General features: G+C 36.8%; 3 protein-coding genes across 7 annotated transcripts in view; 2 read left to right on the forward strand and 1 right to left on the reverse strand.

Moving 5' to 3' along the window:
- The first annotated feature begins 4 nt into the window (after positions 1–4).
- On the forward strand, positions 5–14,373 carry hmmr (hyaluronan-mediated motility receptor (RHAMM)). Its single transcript, XM_058798787.1, has 20 exons — positions 5–190; positions 625–723; positions 832–905; positions 1,732–1,809; positions 1,915–2,103; positions 2,212–2,298; positions 2,382–2,493; positions 3,719–3,784; positions 3,895–3,968; positions 4,101–4,171; positions 4,255–4,622; positions 4,725–4,873; positions 6,266–6,480; positions 6,567–6,683; positions 6,836–6,994; positions 9,254–9,640; positions 9,757–9,829; positions 13,388–13,564; positions 13,645–13,795; positions 13,908–14,373. The coding sequence occupies exons 1-20, from the start codon at positions 145–147 to the stop codon at positions 13,925–13,927; spliced, it is 2,712 nt and encodes a 903-aa protein (XP_058654770.1). The 5' UTR covers positions 5–144; the 3' UTR covers positions 13,928–14,373.
- Positions 14,374–15,026: 653 nt separating this feature from the next.
- Positions 15,027–16,121, reverse strand: insb (preproinsulin b). The gene is made up of 3 exons (XM_058798946.1): positions 15,597–16,121; positions 15,262–15,471; positions 15,027–15,181 (listed from the first exon to the last, which is right to left on the reverse strand). Exons 2-3 carry the CDS (start codon positions 15,440–15,442, stop codon positions 15,027–15,029), a joined length of 336 nt encoding a protein of 111 aa, XP_058654929.1. The 5' UTR covers positions 15,443–15,471; positions 15,597–16,121.
- Positions 16,122–19,034: 2,913 nt separating this feature from the next.
- Positions 19,035–25,675, forward strand: part of tenm2a (teneurin transmembrane protein 2a) — a 646,939-nt gene continuing 640,298 nt past the window's right edge. For all 5 annotated transcript variants that reach the window (XM_058798657.1, XM_058798659.1, XM_058798660.1 and 2 more), the window contains exons 1-2: positions 19,035–19,278; positions 20,209–20,310. The gene's annotated coding sequence lies outside the window, so the exon portion shown is untranslated. The remainder of the gene's footprint in view (positions 19,279–20,208; positions 20,311–25,675) is intronic.

Consider the following 25,675-nt stretch of genomic DNA (forward strand, 5'->3'; position numbering starts at 1 on the left):
ACTAGTTCAAAATTTCAGCGGGTGTGTGCACTTCTTGTTGTTGACGTTCGAGCATATTGAAGTTTTAGCACTTAAGTTTAACAAATTTCACATTTTTTATAGGTTTTTTCACAGTATTTGAGTTTTCGACCTCTTTTGTCGGTCATGTCTTTCTCAAGAGCTCCCTTAAAGAGATTTAACGAGCATGTCGGTAAGTTTCTCGCTTCCTCTCTATTCTGCGATGTAACGTTAAATAAAACTGAGAGTAACTCTTATGGGCTTGAAACAGTTTAATTACAAAAACAAATGATTAAAGTGATATTAATGTAGTTATCACTGTCTAACCCATTCAACTTTATAATTTCATACAGTTTTCTTGCAGCTGCGATGGCTCAATTCTCTGCCAAAGTTTATCAAGTAACGTTACACAATCGTAATTGCACGCTGTGCAGTCATTTCACAAAATAGCAATCAAAAATCACATAATGGAGACTGCTAGACGAACTTTCATGCTGCTAACGTTAATGTATTTCACACAGCGGAGAGGACACGTTAAGACGTGTCAGCTGTCTCCCAGATGATGAGAGGTTCATATTCATAGCCTTTATTTATTGATATATATATATTTGTTTTTCGTATCTTTAGGTTGTGCTCCTCCACCTGGTACATATGAGGTGAAGTCTGGTGATGTGAAAGGAGCTGCATCATTTCATAAAGCAGAGCGCTTCAGAACGGCTCCAAAAAGTGAGAGCAGATTGTGTTTAACTGCCATTTGAGTTTACCTTTTCATCTCTAGGTTATAAATGAGGAGCTCTACCTTCTAATAATATCTGCTTCCTTTTGAAAATGCAGCGGTACCCCTGCCATCACCCTCAAAAGAAGTACCCATGTCTCCAGTTCGGAGGACCATGTCTGTTGATGGTTTGGTAAGAGATGCACATGTAATTATTTGCTTGTGGTTCGACCATACCTGAATTATTAGTTAATTAAAAGATGTACACAAAATTGAGGAAAGTATAAGAACACTTATTAAACGGCTCTATTCTAAAATGTACTTAAGTGTGCCAAACCTGTACAAAAGAAAATGTTTTTAAATGTTTCAACTCTTTTTGTCCATCTAATGAAAGTCTAGAGCATCATCATGCACCCTCTTGACATTCGTTGTATTGAGACATGTCTCAAAATATCATCTTTTGTGCTCCACAGAAGAAAATAAGTCCATACGACATGTGGTTGAGTAAATCGAACCAGATTTTTAAAACATTTTTGGCTGAACTTTCCCTTAAAATTACTTTTTTTTTTTTTTTTTTTTATATATTGTTCCAGGGTCTGTCTTACTGCTAGACCAATTATATTGTACAGTGTAAAGGTGTGAACTTCTTAAGGTAATATAGGGGTAATTTCTTAAATATATAATTATCTCATGATATTGCAGGTTAATGCAGGACCGGCTGGTTATTTTTCCAAGGCTAACCCCTACATTATCCCTTACCCATTTCAAAACACAACAGGAGTGTTAGATGTCTTAAAAAAACAGGGCTATTAAATAAGACCTTTCAAATATCTAATAAAATGTTAATTTGGGTAAGCACGTAGGCTCTCTTCGCTTTTTCATAATCATCAAAGTGTCTAAAAAAAAAAACCCTCATTGACTATTTGTCAGTATTACTATTTGTCGGTCCGGTATATTGGCCAATCATTACTATGCTGTTTTACAATTTGCTTTTCTTGTTGTTGTTTTTCCTTCTGTAGATTGATGCATTAAGTTCCAAAAAGGACAAAAATGGTTTCACACTTGAGAGGAAACATCAGAGACTACTAGAGAAAGAGGTAGTTTTCAACATTCCTTAATGGCCATTTGTTGCTTTGAGGCCTGATCAATTTCTATGTTCTCCTCTCCTAACCTTGACTGTCACTGCTTATGTTGGAGTATAGATCCGTTCTTTGGTGCAGCAGAGAGGAGAGCAGGACCGCAGGCTGCTGACCCTGGAGGAAGAACTGAAGAAGTTGGAGTCTAAATTGCTTGTGGCTGTCAGAGAGAAGACAGGCCTTGCTGCAAATGTGGCTTCTCTCGAGAGGCAGCTCGCTGAGTTAAAGAAGGCTAATGAGTTCCTGAAGACCAAGGTGACTAGTCTTTTTGTAGCAGTGTGTTTTGCAGTCTCTGTTTCTTATGTAAACTGCTTCACATAAACAAGTTAACTGAGGAATGCCTTGGCACTTTGATTTTCACAGGTCTCTGCAGATATCACCAAGAAGAAGATCAATGCTCTTTCCATGGAGCTCATTGAGGCCAAAAATAAACTCGATGCCAAAGACAAGGTAAGTTATCGGAGTCATTTTATACATTGAGCGATTTGAAGCTACAAAAACTTTTCTCAGTGTAATTTTGAATTTGTGAACAGGAACTGAGTTTTCTCCAGATCAGCTCAGAGGGGAAAGTAAAGGTCTTGGAAACCGACCTGGAGACTGCCAGAACAACTTTTAGAGTTCTTCAGGAAAGGAACAAAGATCTTGGTAAGTTACCTTGAGGAACTATATGCTTGATATTGTATATTTTTGGATCCGTTCCATGGTCATAAAATCGATCTGACAAGCCTCCACTGACTCTATGCTCAAGTCAGACCATGGTAACAACAAAATATAACACTTGCTGAAAACTGCACAGAATATACTGTAAAGATAATATGAAACAGAATTTTACACAGTAATTGTTTCCAACAGTATTGTCTCATGACCTCATTACACTGCATTTTTTAATTTAGTGAGTGGTGTCTAGATATCTTGGAAATACCAGTAGTTACTGTATATTGCATTTTCAATCCAATTGTATGTAAAATTTTAAAGTGTTAACCTAGTTGAGTTTTAGTGAATTGTTTAATTCGGGCAGCTTAACAAATGATTCAGTATTCCTAGAAGACCCTGTGGAATTTCAGAGTTCTTTTGCTGATGTTAAATCGTATCAATGACACATGCTAGTTTCTACCGACAAGCCAGGAATATTGGATCCAGTCTCCTTACCAGATTACTTCAGAAAATATCTAATTTGTCTGATACCCAAAAGGTTTACGTCTTTGTCTGAAGAATCTTTATCAGTCAAGAGGTTGATGAGAGTAGGAGCGGGATATGAAGTTATGCTGTTTAAAGTGTTTTATTAATGAATTTATTCATTAAATCTATACAGAAGAGACATTCATTAATCAAAAGTGACAGTGGAGACATAATGTTACAAAAGATTTCTATTTCAAATAAATGCTGTTCTTTTGAACTTTCTACATATTAATCAAAAAATACTTAAATGTGTCATGCTTTCCACAAAAATATGAAGCATCACAACTGCATGTTTCTGAACAGCAATGATTTCTGAAGAATCATGTGACACTGTAGACTGGCGTAACGATGCTGAAAATTTAGCTTTGCATCACAGGAATAAATTGCATTTTAAAATGTATAGAGGTATTTTAAATTGTAGCAATTTCACAATGTTGCTTTTTACTCTTTTTGATCAAATAAATGCATCTTTGGTAAGATTTATTTTTGAACAGATCTTACTGGGCTCAAATGTCTGAACAAAAGTGTATTTATATATTATTTTTGTTTGTTTAGAAGTACAATTGTATAGGCATTTGACGGTTCAGACTTTGAGTCAAGTAGGTTAGAAACTATTTATGTATTTGTTTGAAAGACTGTATTTGAACATTTGCTGAGCTAACATTTTTGCTTATTACTGTACGTTTTTCAGAGGACCTTCATCAGGAGACAAGAGTCCAAAATGAACAGCTTGAGAATGAAATGGATAAATTGCACAGTAAGTTTGCATACTAAGATCTGTGGGGTTTTTATGGTATCATCAGAGTTGGCTACATCTCGCTTTTTTCTTTTATTTTTTTTTCTTTCTCCTGTCTTCTAAAAATGAAGACATAATCCAGGAGCTGAGGGAGGAAGCCAAAGCCCTGCAGAATTACTTGGACTCAGCAAATGAAGAGATTCAGGTATTGGTTTTGGTCAACAGAATTTGACTCCTAAGCCAGATGACATTTACTCACTGCTTAGGTTGAATCATCAGACTTTGAAGTACTGCTTGGTTTGAGATAAGCTGTCTGTCTCACTCTCCAATGTCAAAGGATTTGCGGATTAAGCTCCAGGACAAATCCACCATGGAGCGCCGGTTCTCTGATGCTCAAGAGAACCTCAGGTTAGAACTGTGTGCGTTTTCATATTGTTGTTGTTATTGTGACCGCGCTCACATCCTCATCCAGCTCTTTATGGCTTGTGCAGTGATGTGGAGAAAAAGTTGGAGAAATGTACCAGTGAGCTACAGGACTGTCAGGAGGTGCTGAAAGTAAAGGAAGAGGAGCTGCGGAGGTCTCAGCAGGAGCTGCAGGACTCCCAGAATGCTCTAGAGGAGAAGGAGAGCGAGATGGAGCAGCACGTGCAGGATCTCCAGGCCTCGCAGACCTCCCTAAAAGAGCTGGAGGAACAGATGCAGCAGGGAGCTCAGGACCTCGAGGAGTCCCAGAGCACGGTACTGCAGCAGGAGCAAGAGCTGGCCCGCGTGAAGGAGATCTTGAGAAGAACCGAGGAAGAGCTGGATCAGCGTGTGGCACTCATGGGCGAGCGATGCTTAGTGCTGGAGGATGAAAGAGGTGAATGAGATTTGGCTGTAAAATTCAGCATGTAGTATTTTAGAGATGCACATTATGAATAAGCACATATTTTGAGTTTGTTTTGTGCGTTATTGTGTGCAGCCAGGACACAGGAGGAGGGTCTGCGACGGGTGCAAGAGTTGAAGGCAGAGATCAGCTCGTTGGAGGAGAGTAGGAAGACTGAGAAAGAAGCATACGAAAAGCTGAAGGAGGAACATGATGCACTGACCAAACAACTGGAAGAGAAAAAGGTAAAATTATTCTTTTTCACAGCAAAAAATAAATTGAATGGGCCTGTTTGATTGGCATTTGTTATTTATAAACAATTCCAAGTAAAAAAATATATTAGGCTTACACAATAAGTGATGAACAAAAGTGAATTAAATTGATAATCACAATTTCTCTGACAGTTAATCTTCAGCACAAAATTCATGACAGGCCTAGTATTAACTTTTTGTTTTGGTTAGCAGTCCCATTCAATTAAATAGCAGTTGCTTGATTTGCACAAAGTATGCTATTTGAAATATGCTCATGGGTACTCGATTGTTTACCCAAAAATGAAAATTAATATTTACTCACCCTCATGTTGTTCCAAACCCATATGATTTGTTTTTATATATATATTTAGGGCTCCTCAAAAATGGTAAACAGAAATTGAACTGTTTGTTCTCTTGCATCAAGCAAATATGTTTGAGCTTCCTTTTACCATAATTTTAATGAGCTCTATCGTGTGCTGATCAATGTTCCTATGTGAATAAGTGCATAAATTATGTTTGTCATAAAGTGATCGTTTTTTTTTTTTTTTTTTTTTTCAATTGACTTGAATAAAACCATGCAATTCATTAGGATTACTTGTGCAACATTTTTGTACTTTTTGCTGCATGAAAAGTTTGCTTGCATGGACTTTCAATAGACAAATCTTGAGTGAAATGTAAATGATTCAGTTTTTGGGAAATCTGTCCCTTTAATGTAATGACAACATTAGCTGATGGCTCAATAAGAACACAGTAGCAAACGCTTTGTCAATGTCCTGTGCTGTGACCTGAAATTCTGCAGAACAGAACTACACTAGTCAACATTTGAAGTAGAACAAAGTTCAAAGTTGTCCTAAGACAAGATCGCATTTTGGTTTTAGGACAACTTTGATAAAAGGTTTTGATCCACTTCAAATGTTGACTGCTGTAATACATCTTTCATATTATTGACAGACCTCAAAGAAATTCAGCACAGGAAGCATACATTGATTTACACAGAAATCATTGTTGTATTGGGATTTCTTTCCCTTTTTTCCCGCAATTCATTGCAGCACGGTTATTGTTCAGCCCTTTCCTATGAAGGGCATTTTTTTTTTTTTTTTGTATTTCATTAGCTTGAGTATCTGTATCTGTACACAGAGGAAAAGAGCTTACTAACATGCCATTTTGTGATTAGTTGTGGTACTTTTAGAGGAAAAATCAATAGTGAATAAAGTTGTGATGTGATTTATATCTGCATGAGTGGGACAATTAAGTGAAGAGTGCATCTTAATAGACTTTAAGCAGGTTGTACTGTGTCGTCTCTCAGTCAGGAAGTCAAAGTCTCCCTGATCGACTTTGTGGATTAGGCTAATGTCTCTTAAGCTCCTCTAATGTGTGTTGCTGCAGACTCACAGCGACTCCCTGGCTAGCATGCTTGAGCGCCTGAGAGATGAGGCTGAGGCGGAGAAGAAACAGCTCGGCGAGGAGCTGGAGGATGTGCTCGAGGAGCTGTCAGAACTGGAGAAGCAGGAGCAATGCAGTGAGGAGGCCATCCAGCACCTCACGCAGAAGAACCAGACACTGGAGCAAGAGCTGAAGAACACTTGCTTTGAGTTAGAGAAGTGAGAACTTAAGATTTCTAATTGAGTTGAGATTGATCACATCACTTTGGTAAAAAACTGACCAGTGTTTGGTTCCTCTTTGGCAGGAAGTGTGCTGAGATGCAGGCTTTAGAAGAGGCTCATGTGATGACAATCAAAAAACTAGAAGAGGATCAGAACAGCTGTCTTGCTAAGCTGGGAGATGTGACTTCTGACTATGAGAGGTGTTATTTTAAACACCTTTTGCGTTCATTAAAATGCTGTCCATGGACATTTAAAATGAGCTAGAGTTTGTTTAACAGTTCCTCATCTTTAATCTCCCACCCAAGCATCATTAAGTGTCTGCATCAAATATTTTCTCATTAAATTCCAAAAGCACAAGACGTTCTCTGGGTGAGCAGAAGGAGCAGGCTGAGGCTCAAGCTCATCAGCTGCAGGAGGAGATGAACCAACTCAAGCAACAGCTGCAGCAGGACCAGCAGAAACTCAGAAGCTGCCAGGAAATGCAGGATAAACTGCAAGAGGAGCATGCTAGGTCAGTATCCTGCCTCAGAGATTTATTGTATTTATCTGCTATGCTTCCCATATAGCTCATACATGGCTGACAATGTGGTCCAAGGTTAAGCAGGGAATAAGTCCGTTATTACCACAAAATAAATAAGGTGATCAGGATATTGTATGTTGTATTAATAAATGGCTAATTGACAAATCAATACAGGTGCATCTCAATAAATTTGAATGTTTTGGAAAAGTTCATTTATTTCAGTAATTCAACTCAAATTGTGAAACTTGTATTATATAAATTCAATGCACACAGACTGAAGTAGTTTAAGTCTTTGGTTCTTTTAGTTGTGGTGATTTTTGGCTCACATTTAACAAAAACCCACCATTTCAGTATCTCAACAAATTAGAATATGGTGACATGCCAATCAGCTAATCAACTCAAAACACCTGCAAAGGTTTCCTGAGCCTTCAAAATGGTCTCTCAGTTTGGTTCACTAGGCTACACAATCATGAGGAAGACTGCTGATCTGACAGTTGTCCAGAAGACAATCATTGACACCCTTCACAAGGAGGGTAAGCCACAAACATTCATTGTCAAAGAAGCTGGCTGTTCACAGAGTGCTGTATCCAAGCATGTTAACAGAAAGTTGAGTGGAAGGAAAAGATGCACAATCAACCGAGAGAACCTTATGAGGATTGTCAAGCAAAATCGATTCAAGAATTTGGGTGAACTTCACAAGGAATGGACTGAGGCTGGGGTCAAGGCATCAAGAGCCACCACACACAGACGTGTCAAGGAATTTGGCTACAGTTGTGGTATTCCTCTTGTTAAGCCACTCCTGAACCACAGACAACGTCAGAGGTGTCTTACCTGGGCTAAGGAGAAGAACTGGACTGTTGCCCAGTGGTCCAAAGTCCTCTTCAGATGAGAGCAAGTTTTGTATTTCATTTGGAAACCAAGGTCCTAGAGTCTGGAGGAAGGGTGGAGAAGCTCATAGCCCAAGTTGCTTGAAGTCCAGTGTTAAGTTTTCACAGTCTGTGATGATTTGGGGTGAAGTGTCATCTGCTAGTGTTGGTCCAAGTCACTGCACCCGTTTACCAAGAAATTTTGGAGCACTTCATGCTTCCTTCTGCTGACTAGCTTTTTAAAGATGCTGATTTCATTTTCCAGCAGGATTTGGCACCTGCACACACTGCCAAAAGCATCAAAAGTTGGTTAAATGACCATGGTGTTGGTGTGCTTGACTGGCCAGCAAACTCACCAGACCTGAACCCCATAGAGAATCTATGGGGTATTGTCAAGAGGAAGATGGAAAAACAAGAGACCAAAAAATGAGCTGAAGGCCACTGTCAAAGAAACCTGGGCTTCCATACCACCTCAACAGTGCCACAAACTGATCACCTCCATGCCACGCTGAATTGAGGCAGTAATTAAAGCAAAAGGAGCCCCTACCAAGTATTGAGTACATATACAGTAAATGAACATACTTTCCAGAAGGCCAACAATTCACTAAAAAATTTTTTTTTTTTTTTTTTATCGGTCTTATGAAGTATTTTAATTTGTTGAGATAGTGAATTGGTGGGTTTTTGTTAAATGTGAGCCAAAATCATCACAATTAAAAGAACCAAAGACTTAAATTGTGAAACTCGTGTATTAAATAAATTCAGTGCGCACAGACTGAAGTAGTTTGAGTTGAATTACTGAAATGAACTTTTCCACGACATTCTAATTTGAGATGCACCTGTATCTTTGTTTATATCTTCTAAAATAAAATATTTAATAGAATTTATAATTTAAATATGTAAATAAATGTTATTGCCATTTTATAATGCATAACTTACAATAAATTAAAAATATTATTTTCTCTCTCTAAAATAGGCCTTTGTAGCTGCAGATTAAATATACACAATTTTAACTTTTTTTTAAAATTGTAATTTAATTGCTTGTCATTACGATTTGATTATTTGATGGTTTTATGATTCCTCTTATGAAGCTGATTGTTTAAATCCTGCCTTGTAAAATTTATAACAAGCCTTTCTATCATGAATGATTTATATCCACATTACATTTAAATAACTCCCATTTATAATTTTTTTTTTTTTTTTTTTTTAAAGTTTAAATGGCAAATATTAAGTTTTAATAGAATAATAGTCTTAATGACAGAGGTTTAGCCTACAAATATTTTCACATCAGGTCATGCTGTCTTACTGTTCAGAATATACATTGTATTGAAATGTCTGTCAATGTCTAAGTGATTTAATAAATGCTGGTGGCTTTGCTGTTTTACAGGATGCTTTTAGAAGTTCAGACTAAGCTGGCTCAGAGAGAGGAAGTGCTGAAGCAAGCAGCAGAGACTTGGATTGAGGAGCTAAGACGCCTGCAGGCGGAGGTGGAGCGGGAGAGAGGAGAGCGAGCGCGGGCTCAGGCCCAGCTGGAGAGAGAACAGAAGAGGAGGCAGTCAGTGGAGGGCCGTTCTGCAGAAACCAGCAGGCTGCGGGGCCGTGTGGAGGAACTGGAAGGCGAGGTTTCTGAGCTGAACAGGCAGGTGCAGGAGGAAAGAGATGCTGCTCAGCATCACGCTGCTGAGTGGCAGCAGGAGAAACGACAGCTATGCAGACTGATGGAAGAGGAAAGGCAAGACTACCACAAACAACTCGCAGAGGCTCAGCTGCAGAGGTGAGAAAGTTACAACGCACTCAACGGGGTCTCTAGTCCATCATGGTGTCCTCATGCACTCAGTGTCTGTGCGTATTGCATTATTTAATTCCATATTGTCGTTCATTCACCCCCAGCACGTGTGATGCTGAGACTGAGCACTGGAGAAACTTGTATGAAGAGCTCTATGCTAAAGTAAAACCATTTCGGGTAAGCAAAGATTACATTTAATGTGGCAATTATTTTATTACATTTTATTTACCCCCCACACCCCCAATTTAATTTTCCTTATTTTATTCCCCTTAAATATATTTTTTGGAATTTATTTTTTATTACCTTAAATGTTTTTCTGATAATTTTTGTTCATATATGTATACAAGTCCCCTTGGAATTATAAGGTTCTATCTGACATTTTTGTCAAAATTGAGTTATTCACATATTCTTATTCTGTGACAACTTATTTACATTATGTGATTGTGTGGTTTTTTTTTGTACATTTTTTAGGACTTTTTATTTAGAAAACAAAAAGGTTCTATCTACAAAGTCGAACTCTAACTCGGGGTTCCCGCGGGTCCTTAAAAGGTCTTAAATTTACTTAAGACAATTTAAGACTTTTTATGACCTTAAATTTGATAATGATTTCAAGAGGTCTTAAATTTGGGTACAGACCAGAATCACAATACAGCTTAATGTGACGATTAAACTTCAAAAGGCTATAAATAAAATATGAGCGCTGCACGTTTCAAAGTCCGGTGCTGCGCTGCTTTGTGTTCTGCTGTTACCGCGGAAACCGTTCGAAAGCGCCTCCTGCTGGCAGAGAATCAATCTGCATGTTCAATAGGGCCGTTGTTGTGAGTAGCCGGAGGCTGTAGTTTCAGAACTGGATTTCTAGGACCCTATAGTTTGTTTGTTTGGTTTGTTTGTTTTAATTTTATTTATTTTTTGCATGTATGTATTGTCAGGTCTTCCAGCCAGTTCTATCAAACCTTTACAATTAATCCAGAACGTGGCAGCAAGATTAATTTAAGCCAAAAAGAATGTAAGAGAGAATGAAGAACGTCACACCTCTCTCTATTCTAATTCTATTCTTTAAAAAAGAAAAAAAAACTAACACTAGCTTTTCTAATCCTTTTGTATTCGGTCTTCTTTTTATTTATTATACAATTAACAAAAGCAAAAAAGGCCTCTAACATTAGCTTGCTCTATTCTTTTTCTATTCTATGCTGCTTTTTTTAATTGTATAATAAATAAAAAGAATCTCTTGCTACATGTACTGTGTTAGGCTAAATGAGACTTGTTATAGCACTTGCATATCATTGCTCTTTTGTTGATTTTGCTTCCATTGTCCTCATTTAGAAGTCGCTTTGGATAAAAGCATCTGCTAAATGACTAAATATTAGTGGCTCATACCATTTTATAGCACTTGGTATTCAATTCTGTATATTATGTTTAAGGAATTATGTAGTTATTTAATTGTATACACTTATTGTCTTAACCAACTCCTAACTCTAAACATACCCGTTGGTAACCCTCTTGAAATATTTAACCTAATTTATTTCAGTATTCAATATATTCTGGTTTAAAATTCAGTTTTCTTGGAAAGAAGACTTGTCTGTGCGAGACTTCACTTAATTAGCCACAGCGCTTCACGTGTGATGTGCTGTTTGTTTGATGTTTGAATCAGGTCTCCTCTGTTGGAATAGATGGTGCTGTCCCAAAAAATAAGGTCCTATGCAGTCCTAGAACTGCAGCCTCCAGTATTGCAGGAACATTGGGTTGTTTTTGTTCAGACCAATGCAAAAATCGACCCATGTTTTTACCCTGCAAACACACAGAGCTGTAAATGTGAACTGGTGGATCGATAAGGAGATAATTCATTATAAAAATCTAAACACTAAAATGTGTTTGTATGTTATTTAATATGTGACCCTGGACCACAAAACCAGTCTTAAGTGTCGATTTTTCAAAATTGAGATTTATACATCAGTGGAAAGCTCATTCATTCAGCTTTCAGATGATGTATGGGTTGTTAGGATCGGATAATATTTGGCTGAGATACAACTACTTGAATATCTGGAATCTGAGGGTGCAAAAAAATCTAAATATTGAGAAAATCTCCTTTAAAGTTGTCCAAATGAAGTTCTTAGCAATGCATATTACTAATCAATTTACTTTTGATATTTACAGTAGGAAATTTACAAAATATATTCACGGAACATGATCTTTACTTAATGTCCTAATGATTTTTGGCATAAAAGAAAAATCAATAATTGTGACCCATACAGTGTATTTTTGGCTATTGCTACAAATATACCCCAGCGACTTAAGACTGTTTTTGTGGTCCAGGGTCACATAATAATTTGATTAATTGTTTAAATTAATATAATTAATACTTTTGACTCATCCGTTTTCTTAAATGGTTTAAAGGCTGAAATGTGAAGTGTATAATTTTATAAAACTTTTTGTTTCGTGAACTTCTATCTGAACTGTAAATCATGCTTTTTACACTCATTTTTCAGTTTACCATAGACATTGCCCTACCCTGCTCATATGGTATTAATTTGATTTGTGCAGGTCTTAAATTTGAGCTTAAAAATCCTGCAGCAACCCTGTAACTTGGTTCTATCTGTGAATCCGCCAATCAGCACTTCGAATGCATGCAAGAGGACCAGTCAGGATCAATGTTCTTTGTCATGTCGCCGGACTGCTCCGTAACAGCAGGACAGATTAAACATTAAACAACAATAATTACCTGTCTGCATAATAAATAAGTGCAATTCACCTTTATTCCACAAAGTGGCACAGTTTAAAACCTAATGATGACGTGATTTTTCACTCATAATTGGTGCATGCATAAGACAAATAATCAGAATGGCTTTATTGCAGAGCAATTACTGTACATAATGAAGTATAAGTGTCACTGTCGTTTGATGGTGGATGTGGTGAATGGCGATCAAAATGTTGTTTTGAAGATGCTGAAAACAATAGTTTTGAGAATATGGTTGATCGTGAATATGAGCCAGATGCTGAATGTATACTGGGGAAATGCGCTCTGATGATGGCAGTGATGGTAAAAATCATCTGCTCAAATCGAACCCTTCTAAGTTTCAATGGGTAAGAAAGTATGCTTATATTATTTTTATTTTATGTTCTTAAAATATCAGTAGAGTTTGCTATTGCAGCAATTAGAGATCCATCCGTGCTGAATATAAGTCTGAGTCGCTAAAGACCCGAATATGTAATGATTGGCGAAATATTCATGCAGTTTAAAGTCTTAAAATGTCTCAAATTTTACAACATTAAATTATTGACTATTTGACATTTAAGGCTTAAATGATGGGGTCTTAATTACAACAATAAACGTCAGCATATTATCTCGACCATACTGATCTAAAGAGTGCCATTTTCCCTGTCCCGCTTTTTGTGGAATAAAGTCCTGGTCAGATTGATTAGAGTAACATTAGCTGCCTTAACTGTTCCCTCAATAAGGTGTTTAATTGCCCACTATAATCCTAGCTGAAATTAACATTAGCACTGAACAAAATATTTAGTATTGCCCTTTGTGCCTAACTTAACCAAGAAAAAATTATTTGTCCTAAAATATGGAATAAATGTGATGAAGCATTAAATTTACTTTTCTCATACATTTTATTGTATTTATTTATTTTCCTCATTTTCTTTATTAGGTTGCATTTAATTGTTTTATTTTTATAATTAAAGTTAGACAAAGATAGACGAATCCTCTCATTTGCTTATTCTGGTCTTCAGGAACAGCTGGACCGCTTTGCAGCAGAGAGGAACGCTTTGTTGAATGAGAAAGGAGCCACGCAGGCAGAGTTGAACAAGTTAGCTGATGCCTACGCCAATCTGATGGGTCATCAAAACCAGAAACAGAAGATCAAACACATGGTCAAACTAAAAGAGGAGAACTTGGAGCTCAAACAAGTGAGGCATTGATTAGTCATAAGGTCATTGTTTGACTGATGTTTTTGCTATGTAGCTGAGCGTGTTCATGTGTTCTGCAGGAAGTGTCCAAGCTTAGGGCGCAGGTCGGGAAACAGAAGCAAGAGCTGGATCAGTTCAAGTCCGGTCAGACACCGCGGAGATTCGACCCCAGCAAGGCTTTCAAACACTACCTCAAAGAAAACCAGCAGCCCACCTCAGCTCTTACACAAGGTGAGTAACTCAAGAGAACAGCAGACTAACTTGCTACACATTCTGTTATTTATTTGCATGTTCTTTTTATTCTAAATTTGAAATCTAATTATGCTTTTTCTTTGTTTCCAAGGCAACAAAAAATTGTATTAAACTATCACTCTTGGACTACCTTTGTATAATGCCCTGGCCTATGGATGACTTTGCAACATGAACACTGTGATGGGATGGTTCAGCAATCAAATGTCCTGACTGTGCCTCTGACAATGCTGATCTTATTTATGTATGTTTTATTTTGAGTGTGAATTTAATATTTTGTGTATGCATTGGTATTACCGTTGTTAGTCACGCAATATCCATGTTTAATTGACAAACCCCCCTTTTTTAAAATTTGACTACAGTCGTAAAAATATGCTTATGGGTTTGGATTCACTGAATGTTCTGTTATCTGGTGTTTCAGCACTGGGTGTGCTATTGTCTTAAGCTCTTTAAAAAGTTCAAAGTTAGCTTACTCCTTGTTTAAAAGTGTCCAGTGAACCTTATGAGTACCCATTCTGTTTAATTTGTTCCTCTTTTCTATTAAAATGTAGTTTTTGCAATATTTTGTCATTTTAATACCTGTCTGTCACCGGTCTTAAAGGGATCGTCCGCCAAAAAGTGAAAATTCTATCATTTACTCGCCCTCATGTTGTTCCAAACCTGTATGCATTTGTTTCTATGTTGAAGAATGTTGGTGACTAAACGATTTTGTTTCCCATTTACAATGGAACAACATTCTTCAAAATAAATCTTTTATGTTCCACAGAAGAAAGTAATACAGGTTTGGAATGACATGACCATTTTCTTTTTTGGGTGGATTGTCCCTTAAACGTAAAGACTTTAGATGTCCCTTTAATGGGGAAAAAAAAACTATCCTTTTTTTTTTTTATGTTTTTATTAAGAGCAGAAAGTGTGACTGGGATCTTTTAAAAATAAAATACTTGCTTTTCTCTTTATTTGCTTTGTCATTGGAGTTCTTATACCGCAGTTTTAACATTTTATGACTGTAACATCCATTTCTCATGAGTTTGAGAGCTTAAAATCATCCCAGCAGAGGGTGCTAGAACACAAGGGAAACCAGAACAGGTTTCTGTCACTTAACATTCTTCTGAAGGAACCTTCATCATTCTACAAGCTTCCATTCAAAATGACAAGCAAATACTTCTTGTATGTAATGATCATTTATTAAAAGCTTTAACCTTTACATAACGTTTCAGCTTGTTCCGCTGCAGTAGTCCTCCAGGTGGTAGATGGTGCAGGGCCTGTGGCAGCACCGTTCCACAATCCCCCTCTTCATCTTCATCATCACCTTCTGTTTTAATGGATCAGCCTCAGCTACCTCGTAATCTGCTAAATTTGAGAGCAAGGCTGGAAAAGGAAGAGAACACTTAATATTTGAAATGTTCCACTATTTAAAAACTATATGTACATTTGCAGAAAGTCCTCACCCAGCAAAGTCTCCAGGTCCCTCCTGCTTCTGCTGGAGTAAAAGAAGCCTCTAGGCCCACACACAAGGTAAAGCGCATCCACCAGGTTGGAGCCGCACAGATGCTGAGACGGAGTAGAGAGTGATCCAGGCAGGGAGGCCAGCAGCAGGATTATTGCTGCTGCCTGGAGCAACAGGACCATGATGGGCAGAAGCTGTGGACATGTACTACCTGGAATGAATGCATAAATGTGTATGAATGAAGAGCACATTTTTAAGTCAAATTGATGAAAACAAGATTTTTGCAAGCTTGATCATCTAGAAAAGCAAGCAGAATATGTTTGGTTTCCCACTTACCGTTCCTGGGTGAGCACAGTCAATCAAGAGTGGTCAGGATTGGGATGAATCGTGCCGCTTATATAGCTTCCCATTGCCAGCCCTCGCTCTTGATGGCATCAGCGGAAAAACAAAAGTTCCCGTGTAATGACATGACTCCTTATGCATGTCATCTTGCTAAGAAGTATTAGGAACGCATCAGATAACTGTAATGGGCTTTATTACGAACAGCTTAAAATGTACAGGTCAGGAGAGTATTTCAGTTAGGTATACTGTCATTTTATCTTGCTCAATTGTTTATTGAACTAAACAGCCTATCAGGATGCTGGTCCTTGTGGGCAAATGAGAGCAGGAAGTGGTTCTCAGACGTGTTAGATATGTGAGGATTTGTGATTAAAGTGGGCCTGTGGAGTCAGGGTCCAGAGGTGTCTAAAGCGGCACAAGGCCTGCTGTAAAAGGGACTCCTGGGGAAAATGTGTGAAGTTGCAGTTGAAGAGCATCAGCATCTTCACCTTTTAAGTTTCTAACACTGAGGGACACACAGATGACCCGTCTAAAGGGACCCCCTGAGGTAATACAATGCGCTCTCAGTTCTCCCTTCATCTGTATGTTATGCGGCCGTTATCGTGGGGCTGTGAATAGAGCTTTAATCAGACTTTTAATGAATTACCATATTAACTCAAAGAAAGCAGGTCACCTTGAAAAACTAGATTCTATAAATCATTTAGCATTACAGCAAATGAAAGCCTATATTATATTATATTATGTTATATTATTATATCATATTAATATATATATAATTGAATAGTTAATATTATACAAAACCAATATAATTATAAGAAGAAGAATCGATATATTATTATTGTTGTTGTTGTTTTGTTATGGCCAATACTATAAAATATATTCTGTGAATAAAAAGCACAGACTGTTCAAAATTAACGTAATCATTATTACTTTTATTATTATTATTAGTAGTAGTAGTAGTATTGTTGTTGTTAAATCTAATAATGTATTTTGATAGCAATGATATTATTAATATATATATATAATATTATGTACTTAGTAGTAGCAGTAATACTATTTTTTTTTTTTATGTAATGGGCAATATTATAAAATATATGCTGCAAATAAAGGAAACAGGCTGTTCAAATAAATAAATAAATAATATGTATTATTATTATTATGCTATTGCTGATAACCAGTATAAAGGCTGATATATATATAACTCTATACTTTTTTTCTTTTTACATTTAACATGCCTCATCGGACCATTTTTATTAACTGTTTTGAGCAAATCATTGAAAATACGTAACTGGTTAAACTGTGAGAAACAGCGAGTGCTGAAATGATGGCCTGAATCCTGTCGTGAAGATGAATTGGAGATCTAGCAGTCTAAATACGCATCTGGTATCTATCGCAAGAGCAATTTATTTAAAGCCGTCTCGTGTCTTACGCGCTGACAGGAGGAAAGCCAAAGTCCAACACTGCTTTATAGAAAGAGCGTGTGGCCTGACTGCGGCTTGTTCTTCGCCTGGACACCGGCTCTGTCAGCCTGCAGCAGTGACAGGGTCCCCTGCGTCTGCGCTCCCTGTCCAAGCAGTGACAGTCTGTAATTCAGCACTAACCCCTGCCGTGACCTACCCTCTCCCTGCCATTCCACTCCCACTCTAAAACACGCAAGACTGGCGTTTGCACTTTCACTGTCCCCCCCAGATTTACGCTGGAATACTAAATTCTGTGAGCCAGGCTAGAGATCCACTGCGAAGCTGAGATCCGCACCAAAACACTGTCCTGCTGATATCGGGATATGATGAATGTCGCCACAGAATGATGGAGCTGAGTGAGAGGAAGACTTGACAGTGAGAAAATGGCTAAATGCCTCAGATATGACAAATCCCCACAGAATAAAACAACAAGCCCGGGGTACGTCTCTCTTTATCTCTTTGTAAAGAAAGAGGCATTTCTGAAGTGCTAGGTAATTGCCCTTTTAGTCCTCAGCTGCAAGGGAGAAAAATGGAATATGAACTGTTGGAATTGAGTTTTGTCTCATTTTCTTACTGCTGTGTCATCTTCAATGTGATCGATGCCGGTGTTAGTGGGCATATTTTCTCCCTGTAGATTGCTTTCAACATCCCTCCTTTCAAGCTATTCGACTATGATTCTTTTCTGCCATTAAGGAATATTTTCAGGAGCATTCTCTGCCAAACACACCCAGCAGTGAGCTTTATTCTGAGCATGATAAGCTATTTGCAGTCTCTTCACCGCTGGCCCTCTATGAACCCTGTTTGCGCTGTGCGGGTCAGAATGGAGAAGTTTTGTCAGGCCTCTGCAGAATGAAGATGCGCTGGAGTGTGCGCGCTGAGATATGCGCTGTATCGATCAACCTGCGCTGGAAAGAAAGATGGGCTAATTTTCTTGGCTCAGACTGGCGGAGTGGGGCAGAGAGCAGGATTTTGGTATTATCGCAGTGCAAATGGAGAGCAGAACGAGACGGGGGTGTTGCGTTTGGCAGCGCGGGGAAGCAGACTGTAAGATGACCGCAGAGGTTAATCGTCTCCTCCGCATCCACCGCGCGGGTTAATCGATAAACGTGCATCGGCCTCCGGGGGTCTGTCGCGCGCTACTCGTGCTCTCAGAGTCACAGATTAAACCTGCTCACAACTTCCCATTAACAGTTTAACAGGCCAGCAAGCTACACTCATGCACACACACACACACACACACACAAATAAATAAATAAATAAACCTAATTAAACATAACAAAATAAAAATAATTAATTAAAACTGTGTACACTGGATGAATAAATTATAAAAGAACATAAAAATTATAACTTTTTACTGTAGTTAATGATGTTGATGATTACATTTAAAAAGCATAATCTGAACTATACATTATACAATGTTTTATACTACATATATATATATATATATATATATATATATATATGTGTGTGTGTGTGTGTGTGTGTGTAAATATATATACACATACTGTATATGTTTTATATAGGCTGTAATATTGTTATTGTAGTTAATGATTACTAATTCTAACGATTATACTAATTTGGCAGAAACCTTCCTTGATTGGATTTGTTTCCTTGTGATTGGACTTGATTGGAAATGTAACACTTTGCTTAATATTTGGGACAAGTGGCCTTTGCTTATTATTATTATTATTCAGATCCATTCAGCGACTCTTTCTGCAGATTATTCTACATCTTTACGCCGGTAGGTGGCGACAAGTCACTGGCGTAGATTTGTTTACTCAACTGATTCGTTCAAAGAGCCTCATTCAGAGTTATAACAGTGAATCATTTAGTAAAGGGGCGTATTCGTTAAGTGGATTCAACCAATGAGCTGCTTCTTTGACAGCCGCAGTCGAATGCTATTTGCTCTCTCGTGCTATTTGAATTCGGAATGAATCAGTGTTTTTGAACAAGTCATTTAAGTGAAAGAATTGTTCGTTTACTTCAATTTAGCATAATATACTAGCATGTCTGGCAGAAATAGTATCATGCTATATAAGCTATTCCAAATTTAAGAGTAAGGGAACGAATGATTATTCTACTTAAAACATTTGTTCAAAAACACTTGTTTGTTCTCGCGAATTTGGTCACGCGCAGTGTCGCATCCGGGACTTTTCGAGTGGTATCAATGTTTGGATTATATTTCAACATTTTAAAAACAGTTTACTGAATTCAAAATGGTCCGTTAAATCTCATTTAAGTATCTTCATTCGCTGCGTGTCTTTTTGTAAACATGTCGCTACATGTGTTTACTTAGCCAAATCTGGAAAAAAATCACTTTGAGGTCTGATTTCGTCCGGCAAAACTGATTATTATCATTCAGAAATGCGTAGTAGTTTTATTTAGGTGTAGCACTGACGTTGTTTATGTTGGCGTTTGTCTGGAGTAAGGTTAGGCCTAATTCCTCCCAACTATTCCCAAATGTTCCTTCCTCCCAAATGTTTGTGATGTATCGTTTTAGAACAGTGTCTTTTGAAATAGCCTAACGTTACTGTTAGAGTTTGTTTCTTTTTCTTTTTTTTTAGTGAAATTTTAGTAATGTTGTTTAGTAATGTAAAATATAAAATATGCTTTATATTTTTACTTCCGTTGTAATTTATTTAGCACATCTAGTTAAAGTAAATGATCAATTTTGCCTTTGACAGTGAGCTGAAATAATATAAGTTTGTCTTTTTAATATCTTAACTAATTTGAAATATATATATTATTCCTTATGGTTTTAGAATCTGTTAGCTAAAATAATCCTGTTTTAGAATTAAAGGAAGTATTCATTTGGGGGGTAGGGATAAGGGTATAAGTCTATGGTAAAAAATGAAAAAAAATTCTGCACTATCCCCTCAAGAACCTTCCTGCGCTGATTTCTGCAGGTGTATCCTACTGTTTACTATAGGGTCAGGTGTGCAGCAGTAGCCTACTATTGTGCTCGCTACAAATAAAACATAAGGCTCTTGAATCCTTCTGACACCTGTTACCAGTCTCATTAGGAGGCAGAAACTGAGGCTCGATTTATTTCTCAGTCATTAAAATAGATACGTGGAGGAATCGATTTTACCAGTGTAGGAACTGAGACTCAATAATGCTAACCTGCCATTCTTATTTTACATTCACAGGCTACAGCGAAAGTATTGACATGGGTGCACAGACCCAAGACAGCACATGCCTGAAACATCACACCAGATTGTGCTGCATGGATCAGTCCGAGAATCTCAAAAGTAAGTGAACTTCATACATACATTTTTAATACGGTCAGGTAGTCAACACAATTGCGATGTATTATATAAACAAGATGACATTGTGTGTTGCGTAGTAAAAAAAAAAAAAAAAAAATTGTATGTAATATACATATTGGAAGTCAGTTTGTAATATATTTCCTCCATTTGAAGGTTTTGAGTGTTTATTCTACAAATATGTGAATTCAATGAAATGCAGTTATCAGGTTGTCAAGAGTACGTTCCAGTAGGTTATTTATTTTTCTAACAAGGTAATTGGATTTTCCTTAAAGGTGAAGTATTTAATTTCTGTGTTCTATCAGCATCAAACGAAATGGCAATAATCATAACAATTGTTTCCAAACAAGTTTTGCTTACTTGCATTTGTCTCAGTTGTCAAACCCGTATAGAATTTATAGATTTCCAAAAAGTGGCAAATGGAACGAATGTATCCGTGTTATTTTCAAACTAATTTACGGAAGTCAATTTACTTAGTTTTAATTACAGTTGTTGTAATGTTGTCATTTTATTCGTTTTTTTCTGTATAGGTTTTCTTTTTTTACATTGAGTTTTATTTAATTTGAGTTATTTTAGTACTTCAACATACTAAATGGAAATAATATATATATATATATATATATATATATATATATATATATATATATGCTGTACATACACATATGTAGTTAATTTTTTCTTATTTGTAAGTCGCTTTGGATAAAAGCGTCTGTTAAATGACTAAAAGTAAAAGTAAAGTAAAAGTAAGTCAGAATATGGCATAAATAAATATCTCAGTTGTGTGTAAAAATGGTACTTCAGCTTGACTTTTCTTTAAAATAAGTGTCAGCCACTAAAACACAATGGAAATATTATTCTTTGAGGTGTGATAGAATAAAATGGTTGCGTTCCTTTGGATTTGTTGGCTATAAGGTCTGAGATCCTGCCTAATTGCCAGATTTATATCAGAACATTCAGCGTTTTATGAACTATTGGCTTGAGGCTTTTCGGCACGGTTTCATGTGTTTGACCGTCTAGCTGGGGCCATTAGCTGGTGATCATTTGTTTGGGTCCGTGTAGTGTAGCAGAAGCTCAAGCTCACTTCAGTCGAATGCTAATGCTGTAAGGAGTCTTTGATGTGTTGATGAGGGCCAATCCTTGTGTGAAATAAGATTCTGATTTTTTGCAAAGGCACATGGTGTTGTCCTTCCATTCGAAACCCCTCCACAGGAGGCCAAATAGAACGCTGAACCAAATCCCATTGTAGGCATAGCTCAAGACAGAATTATCTCTTCAAGCTTCACACCCTCTTTGTTCAACGTCTATGTTTTAAATTGGCAAGGGTGAGATTCAGTCTGTGCTACCTGTGGGGCTCCTGAGTCCTGCTGTTTTGTAATTTCTCAAATTAAATCCTTTTGCAACTCATCTTGCACCTCACTGAGGGAATGTCAAGGGTAAAGGAGGGCTGGAATGTCTTTTGTTTTTAGTGTCATTCACTTTTTCATGTTAATTATTTTAATAGGCTTAATCTGTCTCCCTCTCATCAGCAGTGACCACATGCCTCAAACACATTACTAGTCCATGGCAAATTGTGACACCTAGCCAAATCAAGCCCCTGCTGTTAATCATATACAGTCATGGCCAAAAATATCAGCACCCTTGGTAAATATGATCAAAGGCGGCTGTGAAAATTAATCTGCATTGTTAATCCTTTTGATCTTTTATTTTAAAAATTCACAAAAATCTAACCTTTCATTGGATAATAAGAATTTAAAATGGGGGGAAATATCATTAGGAAATAAATGTTTTTCTCAAATACACGTTGGACACAATTATTGGCAAACCTAGAAATTATATATCTCTGATAAGTAAAATATCTCTGAAGTATATTCCCATTCATATTCCCAAGTTTGAACACTCCAGGGTGATTATGAACATGAAATTATCAAGCCATGGCTTCCTGTTTCACAGAAATATAAATAGGAGAAAACAAAGCCCATATTCCCTTAATCATCCATCACAATGAGAAAAACCAAAGAGTATATTTCTGATGTGCAGCAACAGATAATTGAGCTTCACAAATTAGTGAAGTGGCTTTAAGAAGAGAACTAGAGCAGTGAAAATTCCCATTTCCACCATCAGGGCAATAATTAAGAATTTCCAATCAACATAAAATGTTACGAAACTGCCTGGAAGAGGACGTGTGTCTATATCGTCCTAATGCACGGTGAGAAGGACAGTTTGAATGACTAAAGACTCTCCAAGGACCACAGCTGAAGAATTGCAGAAAAAGTCTCGGGGTCAGAAAACCTTAAAAAAAATTGTCAAACAGCACTTACATCACCACATGTTGTTTGGGACTATTTCAAGAAAAATTCTCCTCGCTCATCCAAAAACAAACTCCAGCATATTCAGTTATCAGACACGACTGGAACTTCAAATGGGACTGGCTTCTATGGTCAGAAGAAACTAAAAAATGAGCTTTTTAGCAGCAAACACTCAAGATGGGTTTGGTGAACACAGGGATAAAAAGTACCCCATGTGTACAATGAAATATACAGCGGTATTTTTGATGTTGTGGGCCTATATTTCTGCTGGAGGTCCTGGACATCTTGTTTAGACACATGGCATTATGGATTCTATCAAATACCAACAGATAAAAAATCAATAAGTGACTGACTCTGTTAGAAATCTTATAATGAGCCATGTTTGGATCTTCCAACCATACAATAATCCAAACACAAACTTGGGTCAACACAAAAATGGGTCACTGAGCACAAAACCAAGCTTCTGCTGGCCATTCCAGTCCTCTGACCTAAACCCTATAGAAAATGAGTGGTGAACTGAAGAGAAGAAGCACCAACATGGAGCTGGGAATCTAAAGGGTCTGGAGTGATTCTGGATGAAGGAATGGTCTCTGATCTCTTGTCAGGTGTTCTCTAACCTCATCAGGCATTATAGGAGAAAATTAAGAGCTGTTAAACTGACAAATAGAGGTTTCAAAAAGTATTGAATAAAAGGGTGCCGTTAATTGTTGCCAATGTGTGTTAGAGAAAAAACATTTATTTCAGAATTATATTTCCCCCCCATTTTAAATTCTTATTATCCAATAAAAGGTTAGATTTTTGTATATCTTTTAAATAAAAGATCAAAAGGATTAACAATGCAGATAAATTTTCACAGCCGCCTTTGATCATATTTACCAAGGGTGCCAATATTTTTGACCATGACTGTATGTGACAACAAAAAATGCTTTCACTCATTAAGGAGGACTATTTATCATGACCTGAGAGGATGATCAAAATCAGGATGTCTTTTCTTTGGATAACTCAACTTTGGGTAACAAAGTTCCAAAATTGTTAAATATAGAAAAATAAGTGATTAATTTATTCATTTGTCAGTAGGATAGTGACTGGAATGCTGGAAGCACTTAAAAACCTATTTATTTATTTGCCATTTTTGCCTTTATTGATAGGAATGCCAAAGGTATTTTTTTGGCACTTTGACTTTATTAATAGGGTAGTGATAAAGATGTCGGAAACACTTGAAGACTTAATTTATTAATGTATTAATTTGACAAGTCTGCCTTTATTGCTAGGATAGTGATAGGAATTCTGGAAGCACTTAAAAACTCTTTATGAATTTATTTATTGTGCACTTTTGTTTTTTATTAATTTATTAATTTTTAGAATTTATTAATTTATATATTTTTTATTAATAGAATAGTAATAGGAGTTCAGAAAGCACTTACATAACAATTAATTAATTTTCTTTAAATATATTTAATGCAATTAGTTTTATTTATTTATTTTGGCACTTTTACATTTATTGATATGATAGTGATAGGAATGACAGAGGCACATAAATGATTATTTTTATTAGCATTAATACATTTTAAATTAAAATAATCAGTTCATTAATTAATTGCATTTTTTTTTTTTTTTGGCATTTTTGCATTTTCCAATAGTATAGCAGTAGGAATGGTGGAAACACTTAAAAACAAAAACAAAGCTAAATAAATACCATTTTACCTTGTATAGATTTTATTTTTCAAAGGTTAATACATGAGGCAATGCTAAGAGTCTTGTTCCATGTTAGTGTCTTTTAGCTAGTTTTTCATCAAGAAAATAGATTCATACCAAAATATCATCGTACAGTTTGATTGGACTCTCAGCCTTTAGATTCTCATCAACATCAATCGATATGGGAAATGCTTTTGTCTAACTTTTAAGTTGATAAACTCATTCATTTTTACTATGCATGATTATATAATTGGTAGCATTTTATTATTTGCATTTGTTTATCCGTGACCCTTTCAGAAGAGGTCACCGTGCCACCAGTTGAGGAGCTCTGTTCTGATCCACTGTCCCTTAGAGGCTTGCGTTAGCAGGTGGGTGGGTGACTGAGGCATGTGGCAGGTGCGCTATGCCTCTCGTCTGTTATGGCCGGGTAATGAGATCTCGAGCACTGCTCTTGATGGCGAAGAGGCTTTGATATTAAAATCAACACCAGCTAACGTGCCTGGAACTGGATGCAATGCATAGCGATTTCCTCTGATCCCCTGTGAAATTTTAAAACGTACTCACTCCTCTTTGAATATAGATATTAGAGTGGGTGGTACTACAGTTTGATTATTCATGGTATTCTAATTGATTGCTGTATTTGATGTATGGTTAATTTATGAGAGGCCAATTGAGTTGACTCATGTTAATGGGGTCTATTTGGGTAGATTCTGTTATTTTGAAATTAGTGAATATGATTTTGCGTGTGTATGGAGCATAAAAGCAGGATGTAAGGATCTTTTAAAAGATTGTTAGTTCTTTAAGAGATTTTCATTTGTATGTGTTTTTTTTGCCATTTGTCTAAAATGTTTTTTTTTTTTGTGTTTTTTAAAATGAAGATTATCACATGACTATTTTTTCATTTAATAAGTAAGTCTTTTTGGGAGGGTTTTCAAGTTAAAAAGCTTTTAATAGCTGGTGGTTCTTCGATTCATTGCCTTTGTTAGAAGTATTGGCATTAGACCTTGTTGCTCCCATCCCATATATCCGGCCACCCCTTGTCCTGACGCCTGTTAAAGCCTTCTACATACTGCAGTTTTAGTAATCGTATAAAATCATTGCAGATCACACGGTGCAACGTGGATCTAATAAAGTTGGGTACAACATGCATGTAGACTGTACGATGATGACACCTATTGACTTGTATGCTATGATGCACATTTCTATAAAAGACTAAAACGTCATCAGCATGCGCTAGTGCTAAACAAAAACAGCATGATGAATCATACTTTGGCAGTTGTAGTTTTTATGTGTGCTGAAAAAAGTGGAAGTGGCGAAAGAGGAAGGAATAAGAGCTTGAGGTAAGCAGT

This window comes from Onychostoma macrolepis, chromosome 14, assembly GCF_012432095.1.
Source record: "Onychostoma macrolepis isolate SWU-2019 chromosome 14, ASM1243209v1, whole genome shotgun sequence".
Lineage (NCBI taxonomy): Eukaryota > Metazoa > Chordata > Actinopteri > Cypriniformes > Cyprinidae > Onychostoma > Onychostoma macrolepis.

Coding starts and splice junctions, on each gene's coding strand:
- hmmr (XM_058798787.1), top strand. CDS start 145: ATGTCTTTCTCAAGAGCTCCCTTAAAGAGATTTAACGAGCATGTCG. Junction 9,830..13,387: donor CTAAAGTAAAACCATTTCGG/GTAAGCAAAGAT, acceptor TCTGGTCTTCAG/GAACAGCTGGACCGCTTTGC. Junction 13,565..13,644: donor AGAACTTGGAGCTCAAACAA/GTGAGGCATTGA, acceptor TGTGTTCTGCAG/GAAGTGTCCAAGCTTAGGGC.
- insb (XM_058798946.1), bottom strand. CDS start 15,442: ATGGTCCTGTTGCTCCAGGCAGCAGCAATAATCCTGCTGCTGGCCTCC. Junction 15,182..15,261: donor GGACCTGGAGACTTTGCTGG/GTGAGGACTTTC, acceptor TTCCTTTTCCAG/CCTTGCTCTCAAATTTAGCA.